Source organism: Stigmatopora argus, chromosome 10, assembly GCF_051989625.1.
Source record: "Stigmatopora argus isolate UIUO_Sarg chromosome 10, RoL_Sarg_1.0, whole genome shotgun sequence".
NCBI lineage: Eukaryota > Metazoa > Chordata > Actinopteri > Syngnathiformes > Syngnathidae > Stigmatopora > Stigmatopora argus.
In genome coordinates, this window is record NC_135396.1 from 15,393,643 (window position 1) to 15,406,179 (window position 12,537).

General features: G+C 39.8%; 1 protein-coding gene across 3 annotated transcripts in view; it reads left to right on the forward strand.

The window, feature by feature from the left end:
- The window catches only part of dync2h1 (dynein cytoplasmic 2 heavy chain 1), a 105,742-nt gene that overhangs the window by 72,027 nt on the left and 21,178 nt on the right, over positions 1-12,537 (forward strand). For all 3 annotated transcript variants that reach the window (XR_013303477.1, XM_077610640.1, XM_077610641.1), the window contains 10 exons: positions 62-225; positions 329-448; positions 1,042-1,176; positions 1,795-1,938; positions 3,680-3,769; positions 4,139-4,204; positions 4,309-4,359; positions 6,701-6,754; positions 6,922-7,053; positions 10,364-10,436. Coding sequence is in view for 2 of the 3 variants with exons in the window: in XM_077610640.1 (XP_077466766.1) it covers positions 62-225; positions 329-448; positions 1,042-1,176; positions 1,795-1,938; positions 3,680-3,769; positions 4,139-4,204; positions 4,309-4,359; positions 6,701-6,754; positions 6,922-7,053; positions 10,364-10,436 (1,029 nt within the window). In the remaining variant the exon portion in view is untranslated. The remainder of the gene's footprint in view (positions 1-61; positions 226-328; positions 449-1,041; positions 1,177-1,794; positions 1,939-3,679; positions 3,770-4,138; positions 4,205-4,308; positions 4,360-6,700; positions 6,755-6,921; positions 7,054-10,363; positions 10,437-12,537) is intronic.

Here is a 12,537-nt window from a genome sequence, read left to right on the forward strand (position 1 = left end):
TAAAAACTGAATCCTTCATCTCTTTCCCTTTTATATCACATGTGAATGCACTTGAACGCAGGCCCAAGATATGTTGTACAGATTGGAGACAAGGTTATTGATTATAATGAGGACTTCCGGCTCTTCCTGGCAACTCGCAATCCTGCCCCCTTCATCCCCCCTGATGCGGTTTCTGTGGTTACAGAGGTCAATTTTACCACCACAAGGGCGGGCCTGCAAGGCCAGGTGAAAACAAAATACCACTGTACTTCTATCATTATCACACTTTTTTGTCCAACTGTGTCACGAGAATACAGTTGATAATGTTTGTACCTATGTTTGTGATTAGCTTCTAGCGTTGACAATACAACATGAAAAACCAGAATTAGAGACAGAGAAAACAAGACTGCTTCAACAAGAGGAAGACAAGAAGATACAGCTTGCATTATTAGAGGAGACACTGTTGGAGGTACATCATAAACAAAGAAACAAAATGCTTGTTATGTTGGGGCTATTTAGCGGACGTTGAAGGGGGGGCAAGTGCTTGGAAAACACAATGTAAAAACAGGGGAGCTGTTGTGAGAATTGTTTGCCTTCACAAAAATACTTATAGCAAAACACAAATAAACAACAATGGTCGTGGGGGGTGCTGGAGCCTATCCCAGCTGACTTTCGGGCACGAAGAGGGGGACACCCTGAATCAGTGGCCAGCCGATCACAGGGCACAAGGAGACGGGTGACCATTCACGCTCACACACATACCAAGGGGCAATTTAGAGTGTCCAACCAGCCTATCATGCATGTCTTTGGAATGTGGGAGGAAACCAGAGTACCCGGATTTGAACCCAGGACCACAAATCTGTGAGGCTGACGCGCTAACCACTCGCCTGACGGGCTGCCTTTGAATATATTTTGTTCATTTTTTTTTTCAAATATGTGTCTGAGATGGTTTCATTAATCGATTAACCTCTCAGATGAAATGGTCTCAATACACCAGTACATGCTATATAACAAATCATGTTGTTCTGTCAAACCCTTCACCCTCCCCAATCCTCATCTTAGACCCTGGCTACATCACAGGGGAATATTTTGGAGAACCGGGAGCTCATAGACAGTTTGAACCAAACCAAAGCAAGCAGTGCGCTTATCCAGGAGTCTCTACTAGAGTCACACCGGCTTCAAGCATTTCTGGACCAGGTAAGCACACACATTTAGAAGACCAGTCTCATAGTAGTGATCCATACCACTGAGGCCAAACATTATATATCGTCCCTATGTCTCACTGCTTTGCCTTTCTTAAACTAGACTATGAATATTTTCAGGCACCCTTGGGCAGCTGCATATGCTGAACATTGGTAGTTGCAAGTGTTCCTTTAAACACATCTTTGAGAAATGGGGCCAATTGTTTGCTCCCTGGACTCTTTCTTGTGCGTGCAATTTCTCTCTGATTATTAAACACTATTCATCTTTCCTCATTATTTCAGGCCTTTGGGCTATAGGAGGAATGGTTGAACATTTTTAGCTGTTCATGCACAGCAACTCTGTCCTACCATCACCTGCATATTTTCTCAAGTTTCATTCCATGTATTTAGTGCATATTTCTTGACTAACATACCCAAATGAGTGAAAATAGAGGAATATATGGCATGTTTGACATACACATGACACAAGATGTAAAATAGTATGTACCACTTTACAGCGCCTTTAACTGACAACTTTAAGGAAGCAATGTTTTACTTACATTATTTATAATTGTGTCCTTGTTCTTTTGTTTTGCTGTTCTTGTTTTCATGTTCATGTATGTATTGTTTTCAGGAACGAGGTGCCTACTTACCTCTTGCGGAGAGTGCCAGCAAGATGTATTTTGTCATCACAGACTTGTCTAAGATCAACAACATGTACCGCTTCAGCCTTGCTTCATTTCTACGCCTCTTCCAAAGGGCTCTTCAGGCCAAGAAGGTGACTCGCTTGCCTTAAAAACAACCAAAATAATAACTTTGTAATTCCTTTGCCAGTATTATTCAAGTCACAAGCCATTTTGAAGAACCATTGGGACCTGAGGTGTTACTTAAGGATGTCTTAGATTCCACTAAAATTTAATTACTACAGCAAATGTTGTTAGAATCATTCATTTTACGTTTGCTTATCATCATAAGTGTCAAGGTGTTGCTGTGGCCTATCCCAGCTAATAGTGGGCAGGCGGCAGAGTGAATTCTGAATTGGTTGGCAGCCATTCGCAGGGAACAGCGAGGTGGACAAACATCGGTTTCTCCGTGACCGGATATTTCGTCGACGGACACTTCGTCACCGGACGCTTCGTCCCCGGACGCTTCGCCGAACGGACGCTTCGTTGCCGGACAGTTCGTCGACCGGACACTTCGTCGACGGACAATTCGTCGACGGACACTTCGTCGCCGGACACTTCGTCGCCAGACAGTTCGCCTTACCTTAACCACTAACCTTAACCACTATTAAAGAAGACAAAGGAAATTCACATATTCTTTTTTAAAGAAAATAAAACGGCAAAAATTTGCTCGGCAACACAAACACATTAACATTTAGGCGTGTGCATACTAAATGGGCTCGTCTCCAAACACACTACGCACGAAACGGTTCCTACGTTAAACGGTTCCTACGTTGAGCGCTCCATTTTTAAAATAAAAGGCAATAAATAAAATAATTCTATTAAAAATGTTATTAAAAAGAAGACAAAGGAAATTCACATATTCCTCGTCGTCTTCCTTCTTTTTTTTGCTTGGTATTCCCATAGGTATCGTGTATACAGACTAGATTTCCGATGCGCGTTGTGAGGCACCGGGAGAACATGCAAACAACCAATTTAATTTGAGACATTTAAAAAAAAAATATATATATATATATATATATATATATATATATATATATATATATATATATATATATATATATATATATATATTATAATTCACATTATAATGTGTTATACTTCTAATTCTTTCTCTTAAATGGCCTCTGAGTGTTTAAATAAATAAATTAAATATTTTTCAAAGGCCGATTGTGAGCACTCTTAAGTGCCATTTTTTACAGCCCTATAGATGTATACGTCAACAAATTATAAGACCTGTTCTCATGAAACACTTGCAAAACCTAATTTTATTAATTTATTTTATATATTTTATCTCTATATGTCCTGTCCTTGTCTATTGTATAGTTAATTATGGGATTTTGTATACATAGAATTATGTGATGCTAAAAGGAGTGCTGTCGCCGTCGAATGCTAGCGGACAACATTTAATGTTTTTGTTGTTGTTGTTTTTTGTCAATATATACACAATGCTTAGGTTCTCCTAAGGAGTGACCAGGTTGGATAGGATTACACATGAGAGAATAATTTAATAATAATAATAATAATAATTAAAAACAATCTTAATTTTTACATTCCTCACTTGTAAAATTTGGCTGACAATGCACTGTAATCTGTACTTGGCATGACCTGCAAATGGTTTATGAAATATCAAAGACTATTAAACATCACGCTTGACACGGGGAAAAACGAGGGATGTGTCAACCTTGTGATTTTTAACTCTAGACTCAAGACCAATTCAGTCTTTTCTAAATACAATAAATCTTGAAATCTTTATCCAGTGATTTTTTTCCAACTCTTTTTATCACAGTCTTTTTCTTGTCTCATTATATTAACGTGTATTTCTGTATACTCCAGGAAGCAAGTAATACTGAGTCCAGGATCATTGCATTGAAAACAAGCTTGAAGAATATGGTGTACGAGTATGTCTCCCGTTCACTTTTCAAGGTGATATTTCACACACGCACCCACTTGCACACACAATCCCACGATGGGCCGGCATCTCCACTGCAGACCTGCATATTGTTGTCTGTTGTGTCTACTAACACTAAATCTAATGCACCAGCATAATATATAAATTAAGTCATCCAAAAAGGGAAAAAGAATATTGAATTGAAAGCCTTTGTCATAAGGATAGTGAGATTTAAAGCTTCATCGTGAAGTGCACAAATAAATAATAAGTAGTCTACATAGTATGTAGTAAACAACATGGAACCGGGGACCGTTTCTTTAGGTTGGCTATAATTCCTTCCCAAACAACCATGTTTTTGTCCCTTTTAAAATGTATATTGTACTTTATTCTCTTGTATTTTTCAGGCTCATCAGTTAATGTTTGCGATACACTTTACCAAAGGCATACGCCCTGAACTTTTCCAGGAAAATGTGAGTATGTTCATCTGTATGTTTTATGAAGGATTTATTTTTTAAAAAATCAACAAAACCTCTTCACCAAATGTCAGCCAAACATAATAACAGTTTTGCTTTAGGAATGGGAAGTCTTCATTGGTTCCATTGTTGGGGAAATTTTCAAACAAGAGGTAAGTATTATCTTTTAAAATACAGTGGTACCTCTACATACGATCTTAATTCGTTCCGGGACTGAGCTCGTATGTTCGTGACCGGACATTTCGTCGACGGACACTTCGCCGCCGGACACTTCGTCCCCGGAAGGTTCGTCGAACGGACGCTTCATCGCCAGACAGTTCGTCGAACAGACATCGTCACCGGACATTTCGTCGACGGACAATTCGTCGCCGGACTCGCGAACGATTGTTTTTAAAATAAAAGGCAATAAATAAAATTATTTTATTAAAATTTTTATTAAAAAGAAGACAAGAAATTCACATATTCTTTGCCGTCTTCCTTCTTTTTTTTGCTTGGTATTCGCATATGTATCATGTATACAGACTAGATTTTCGATGCGCCGAACGATTGTTTTTAAAATAAAAGGCAATAAATAATATAATTTTATCAAAAATTTTATTAAAAAGAAGACAGAGGAAATTCGCATATACTTCGTTGTCTTCCTTCTTTTTTGGCTTGGTATTCCCATAGGTATCGTGTATACAGGCTAGATTTCCGATGCGCGTTGTGAGGCAACGGAGCTAGTAGTCGTTGCTTGTCGGCCATTTTAAGAACAGGCCCATTCGCTCCTATTAATATAGTCAATAGAATTTGTTATTTGAAAGGACAATAGAATTGCTTGATTTAAAATCAAACGTGTGCGTCTATATCAAAGTCAAAGATGCAGTATTTTTGGCATACTGCATAACAAATATCAGCATCCAGTCAGAATCGTAGCCACATCAATTCGCGATTAAAAACCAAACAGTTAATAGTAATTTAGTGGAGTCGCTCAGTGCCCCCGAGAACTCGTCTGTTGCAAGATGTCTCCCTATTTGTTATGAAGAATCAACGTGACACCTGAGTTGTTATGTCACGTTGATTCTTTTTGGGGTCTTTCCAAACGTGGAGTGCTCAACGTAGGAACCGTTTCGTGCGTAGTGTGTTTAGAGACGAGCACATTTAGCACTTGCACACGCCCAAATGTTTGTGTTGTCGAGCGAGTTTTTGCTGTTTTATTTTCTTTAATAAAGAATATGTGAATTTCCTTTTTCTTTTTTAAAAGTGGTTAAGGTTAGTGGTTAAGGCTAGGCAAACTGTCCGGCGACAAATTGTCCTTAGACGAAATGTCCGGCGACGAAGCGTCCGTTCGACAAAACGTCCGGGGACGATATGTCTGTTCGACGAACTGTCCGGCGACGAAGCGTCTGGGGACCAAGCGTCCGGCGACGAAATGTCCGGGTACCCGTATGTCGATCTTCTCGTAACTCGAATGAACGTTTCCCCTGAAATGAACTAAAAACTAATCAATACGTTTCAGCCCTCTGAAAAAACACCAAAAACAGGATATTGGATTGGAAAAAATGTTTTATTTCTTCTAATTTGCCATCTATTAACAAAGTAACACATAACTAGTGGTTTAATAGTAATAAAATGTGTTTAATAGAACTAAAATTAGACTGATTTCGCGGAGGGTACAGAGAGGGACATAGAGGCAGGCGGGGAGGGGGGGTGACTTAACAGGGCATCACACTCGTAACAGAACAAACAAATTTAAACTAACTTGGATTAATATATACAGACACACAAACAGACGTTTAATGTAACTTTACACAAAACTGAATTCTAATTTTGTTTTACATTTTTATACCTTCTGCCCGGTTTAGCTGTTTGCCACGCCTCCACACTCACGTTCGCTATCGATGGGCTGTTTGCTGTTGTATTCCCTTCAAAATATTCCGAAAATGATGCACACAAATGTCCTCACAATAGGATAACGCACGACCACTTGCCAACGAGAAGTAGTCTTGAATTAGCGATAGCTCCATTAACGGGAGCTAACAGGCTAAGGGGGGGAAAACACTGAAAAAATGCAATGCTCCGCTCAGTGCTCGTAGAGACGTTACGAAGAGGTATATTTGCGACCGTAGATATTACACGAGGAGAGCCAGTGCCCCTGATGTTCTTATGAGCAGCCAACGAGAAGTAATATACTATACCGCTCGTATTAGCGATCGCTCCGGCATTCGCGCTGAGTGACGAAAAAAACCACTGAAAAAAATGAAACGCTCCGCCCAGTGCTCGTAGATATCTGTTATACACGAAAGAGATGCGGCAAAAAAGTGCGCTACAATGATAAACAGCCTCATGTCTTGGCCACGTGGCTTTCTCGCATCTCGAAATTTTTCTCGTATCTAGAGATAATTATTTGCTCGAAATTTTCCTCGTATCTCGAGCTGCTCGTATGTAGAGGTGCTCGTATGTAGAGGTACCACTGTAGCCACTTACCGCATCCATCTTTTTCCATCATGTCAGGAGTTCCCATATTGGATTGATCAGGAGAGACACAGATCAGTGGCAGTTTTCAAGGTAAAACCTAAAATAAATTTACCAGACATAATGTAGATATATTTTTTCATTATTATTATTTTTTATATAAACCCCTATAAAAACTGCAATGTACAGTAGAACAAATGTGTTTGGTAGTCTCATTCTAACTTAAGCCTTAGATAACATCTGTTGTCGCTCCTTCTCAGGCGACATTCACAGCTCTCTATCAGTCCCTGTGTTTGGGTGACTCAGACCTTTGGCTGTCCTTCGCACGGAGCTCACACTGTGAACAAGAAATTCCAACTTCAGTTGCCAAGAAAATTACTCCTTTCCAGCAGGTCAGATTTTACTCTGATAATAATGTACAGTCATGGGCATAAGTTTAGAGAATGACACAAATATTACATTTTCACAAAGTCTGTTCCTTCAAGGTTTTTATGTGTTTGCCAGATGTTTCTACGGTATGATGACATACAAATAGGAGCATTTCACAAGTATAAAAAAGCTTTTATTTCCTCCCACATTCAAAAAACATGCATGTTTGGCTTATTGGAGACTCTAAATTTCCCCTAGATATGAGTGTGAGCGTGAATGGTTGTTTGTCTCCTCGTGCCCTGCGATTGGCTGGCCACCACTTCAGGGTGTCCCCGCCTCATCCTTGAAGTCAATTGGGATAGGCTCTAGCACCCCTCAAGATCCTAATGAGAATAAAGCGGTTCAGAAAATGAATGAATGAAAATTCCGTAAAGTGGGATGTACAATATTATTCGGCCCCCTTGCATCAATACATTGTAGCGCTACCTTTTGCTGCAATTACAGGTACAAGTCGCTTTGGGTATGTCTCTATCAGTTTTGCACATCGAGAGACTGAAATTCTTGCCCGTTCTTCCTCACAAAACAGCTCGAGCTCAGTGAGGTTGAATGGAGATCATTTGTGAACGGCAGTCTTCAGCTCTGCCCACAGATTCTCGATTGGATTCAGGGTTGGACTTTGACTTGGCCATTCTAACCTGGATGTTTATTTGTGTTGGAAGATACAGTTCTGTGCCAGCTTCAGGTCTTTTGCAGACTCCAACAGGTCTTCTTCCAGAATGGACCTGTACTTGGCTCCATTCATCTTCCCATCAATTTTAACCATCTTCCCTGTCCCTGCTGAACAAAAGCAGGCCCAAACCATGAGGCTGCCACCATGTTTGATAGTGAGGATGATATATTCAGCGTGATGAGCTGTGTTGCTTTTTACGCCAAACATATCGTTTTGCATTGTGGCCAAAAAGTTTGATTTTCGTTTCATCTGACCAGAGCACCTTTTTCCACGTTTGGTGCGTCTTCCAGGTGGCTTGTGGCAAACTTTAAAGGAGACTTTTTATGGATTTGCATTTACAGTGGGACAAATAAGTATTTAGTCAACCACCAATTATGCAAGTTCTCCTACTTGAAAAGATTAGAGAGGCCTGTAATTGTCAACATGGGTAAACCTCAACCATGAGAGACAGAATGTGGAAAAAAAAACTGAAAATCAAATAGTTTGATTTTTAAAGAATTTATTTCCAAATTAGAGTGGAAAATAAGTATTTGGTTACCGACAAACAACCTAAATTTATCGCTGTCAAAGACGTCTAACTTCTTTTAACAAGGTCTCCACTCGTTACCTGTATTAATAGCATCAGTTTTAACTCATTATCGGTATAAAAGACAACTGTCCACAACCTCAGTCTCTCACACTCCAAACTCCACTATGGCCAAGACCAAAGAGCTGTCGAAGGACACCAGACACAAAATTGTCGACCTTCACCAGGCTGGGAAGACTGAATCTGCAATAGGTAAAACGCTTGGTGTAAAGAAATCTACTGTGGGAGCAATTATTAGAAAATGGAAGATATACAAGACCACTGATAATCTCCCTCGATCTGGGGCTTCATGAAAGATCTCACCGCGTGGCGTCAAAATGATAACAAGAACGGTGAGCAAAAATCGCAGAACCACATGCTTTGTTGCTGTCTTTCTGCAAAGGGACCAGGACGACTGATCTATGTAAAGGAAAGAATGAATGGGGCCATGTCTCGAGAGATTTTGAGTGAAAATCTCCTTCCATCAGCAAGGACATTGAAATGAGATGTGGCTGGGTCTTTCAGCATGACATTGATCCCAAACCACACAGCCAGGGCAACAAAGAAGTGGCTTCGTAAGAAGCATTTCAAGGTCCTGGAGTGGCCTAACCAGTTTCCAGATCTCAACCCCAAAGAAAATCTGTGGAGGGAGTTGAAAGTCTGTGTTGCCCAACGACAGCTCCAAACATCAATGCTCTTGGGGAGATCTGCATGGAGGAATGGGCCAAAATACCAGCAACAGTGTATGAAAAGCTTGTGAAGAGTTACAGAAAATGTTTGGCCTCCGTTATTGCCAACAAAGGGTACATAGCAAAGTATTGAGAGGAACTTTTGGTATTGACCAAATACTTATTTTCCACCATGATTTGATTTTCTCTTTTTTTCCCACATTCTGTCTCATGGTTGAGGTTTACCCATGTTGACAATTATAGGCCTCTCTAATCTTTTCAATTGGGATAACTTGCACAATTGGTGGTTAACTAAATAGTTATTTGCCCCACTGTATATGGAGACATGAATACACACAGGTGTATTCTATACGTCAACTTTGGATCATTCAGAGATCCTTACTGAACTTCTAGAGTGAGTTTGCTGTACTGGAAGTAAAGGGGGCAAATAATATTACACGCACCATTTTTCAGTTTTTTAAATTTGTTAAAAAGTATAAAATATCCAATAGATAAAATGTGGCGACAGGTTGCAAAGGTCAAGGGGGCAATATTTTCACAAGGCACTATATATACACCCACACACAAACACACACACACGCACACATTACATATACACACATACATATAAATGTGTGTTTAAATATTTCAGTGGCCCTGCGATCGGCTGGCCACCGATTCAGGGTGTCCCTGCCTCTAGTCCAGAGTCAGCTCCAGCACCCCCCCCCCCCCCCCCCCGTGAATCTAATGAGGATAAAGTGGTTCAGAAAATGAATGAATGAATGAATATTCATTTGTGTTGGCAGGTAAACAATGATAACAGTGTTAATGCAAATTCACTTGGACACACGATCAATTATGGCACCCATGAAGCGCTTCTTATTGCTGCCAAAGCACACTATTTTCGGGTTCACCCACACGGATGATCAAGATGAAATCCCCCTTTTCAAAACCTGTCCTTTTCACAGTAACGCAGCATTGGCTTTTTACCCCAATATCTGACCTCACAGCTGTCAATGTGGAGAATTTGGGAGATATAAAAATGCCACTTGAGTTGCAGGCACAGTCAAAAAACATGTGATTTATGGTCTTGGAAAGTTCATTATGAACACATCATAATGCTCTGGAGCAAAAAGCCAAAGTTGGTGCCAGCATCTATTATGTTGTAGGGCTGTGTTAGGACCAATGGCGTGGGCAACGTACACACCTGTGAAGGCAAAATTAATGCTCAAGGCTACCTACAGGTTTTGGAAAAACATGCTGCAATCCATGCAACATTATTTTGATGGACAACCTTGATTATTTCAACACATCTTAATTTTTTTAAAGTATTCGCCAGTTTAATTTCATTCTTTTGTCTTCTTTTCTAGCTGTTATTGGTACAAGCAGTCAGACCAGATCGACTTCAGAGTGCAATGACAGCATTTGCCTTTCAGGCTTTGGGTAAGTGTTTTAATTTCAGACAAATTTGTCTGGTTTTGTAGTTTGGCTTCAATATTCCTCTGAATTAGAGGTTCGCACGCTTTTGTACTTGAAGAGCCATTTGGGAACCTCCCAATTAGTCAGAGAAACAACCGATCTTTACATCATACAGTAATACCTTGACATACGAGTGCCACGACATAAGAGCAATTTGAGATATGAGTAAAATTTTGAGCAAATCTTTGCCTTGAGATACGAGACATTTTGATATACGAGCTTACAACCTACGCGAGAGGCTGCTTATGAGAACATCATCTTGCCGGAACTCCCTCATGTAAATGTCTCTACGGGCACTGGGCAGAGCGTTGCATTTTTTCAGTGTTTTTTCCCCCTGTTAGTCAGTGCAGATGGTATACGCATGGCGTAGCTTGCTCGCCAATACGAGAGGAGTATACTACTTCCCGTTGGGAAGTGGTCGTCCGTTATCCTATTGTGGGCATCATTTTTGGAATATTTTCAAGGGAAGACAAAAGCAAATAACCCTCGATAGGTTCTTTTTAAAAACTGCAGCTGAAAGTCGGTTGAAGAAAGGTATAAAAATGTGAAACAAAATTAGAATTAAGTTTAGTGTAAGGTTAGATTATATTTATTTTTGTGTGTCTGTATCGTAATCCAAGTTCATTTAAATTTGTTTATGTTATGAGCGCGTTGCCGTGCAAAAAGTCTCTCTCTCTCTCTCTCTCTCTCTCTCTCTCTCTCTCTACCCTCCGTAAAATCAGTCTAATTTTAGTACTATTAAACATCATATAACACTCCTCAAAAAACACATATATCACAATCCAATAACCACTAGTTATTTTTTACTCTGTTAAGAGATGGCGAATTAGAACAAATAAAAATGTTTTTCCATTCCAATATCCTGTTTTTTGGGGGGTTTTCAGAGGGTTGGAATGAATTAATTTGTTTTTAGTTCATTTCTATGGTAAACGTTGATTTGAAATACGAGTCAATCGACATACAAGCTCAGCCCCGGAACACATTAAGCTTGTATCGCAAAGTACCATGATTTTCTAAAGTGAGAATCAATGCAACCGCAAAAATATTTTCAAAATAAAATAACGGATAAGGAAATGCATTGACCTTTGGGGGGATTTTGTAACTTGGGTCTTTTTCGTATCGCGAGTCACTCATTTGCAAATAAAAAATGTCGTAACCTGAAAATGTCATACCCAGAGGCATTCGTAAGTAGAGGTATAACTGTATAATAAGATTTCAACCTTTCACCATGAAGTGCACAAATAACAACAACAAACAAACAGACAAATAAACAATCAATAAATATGAAGTAAATAAATAAGTAGTCCGAGTAAGATCAGCAGAGCGGATGGGGCCTCGTTCCATCTGAAGTCTAGGATGAGTTCCATGGTTTTGGAGACGTTCAGCACCACGTTGCTGATAGCGCACTACTCGCTGAGTCTATGGACTCAACAACAAACAAACAAACACATAGATAAACAATATTTAGTAATGATAAATATATATTGATTATTATTATGCTCTTTGTTATTATTTTTGTTGTTATGCATGTGGAGCCCAAAGCAGGCTACAGCCAAGGCAGACTCTATTGTTGAGTATTTTATTAGCATAGTTGTGTCCAGTGTGTTTTGCGGTGGTCAAAAGCCGCAATTTACCACATGAGGTTTAAGTGATGCGGATTGGGTGGAGATAAAGAGCCGTGAGGTCCGTAACAGAAGGTACGAAGGGGTAAGGCGTAGGCGAGGTCCTTGGAACAGGAAGATGTCGTTGATTATTATCAGTCACAAGAATCCAATTCCAGAAAGAACTAACAGATAGAGACGATCCGGCAATTATACACAATGTTGCAGCTTGTAACAATTCACTGCATCAACTTGTTGAACGGCAAGTGAGTCCACCAATGGAGTGGAAGTCAGTACTTGCAAAATTATTAGTCTGTTTCTAAGAGGGCAGCAGATATACTGATAAGAATAAGGGAGCACAGTATAGAAACACTGTGTATTTGTGTTTTTGGCAGTAAATCGGTATGCTAATGAGGCATGATCCGTAATCCACTTACAACTAATCTCATCCAATCCTTTCAGTC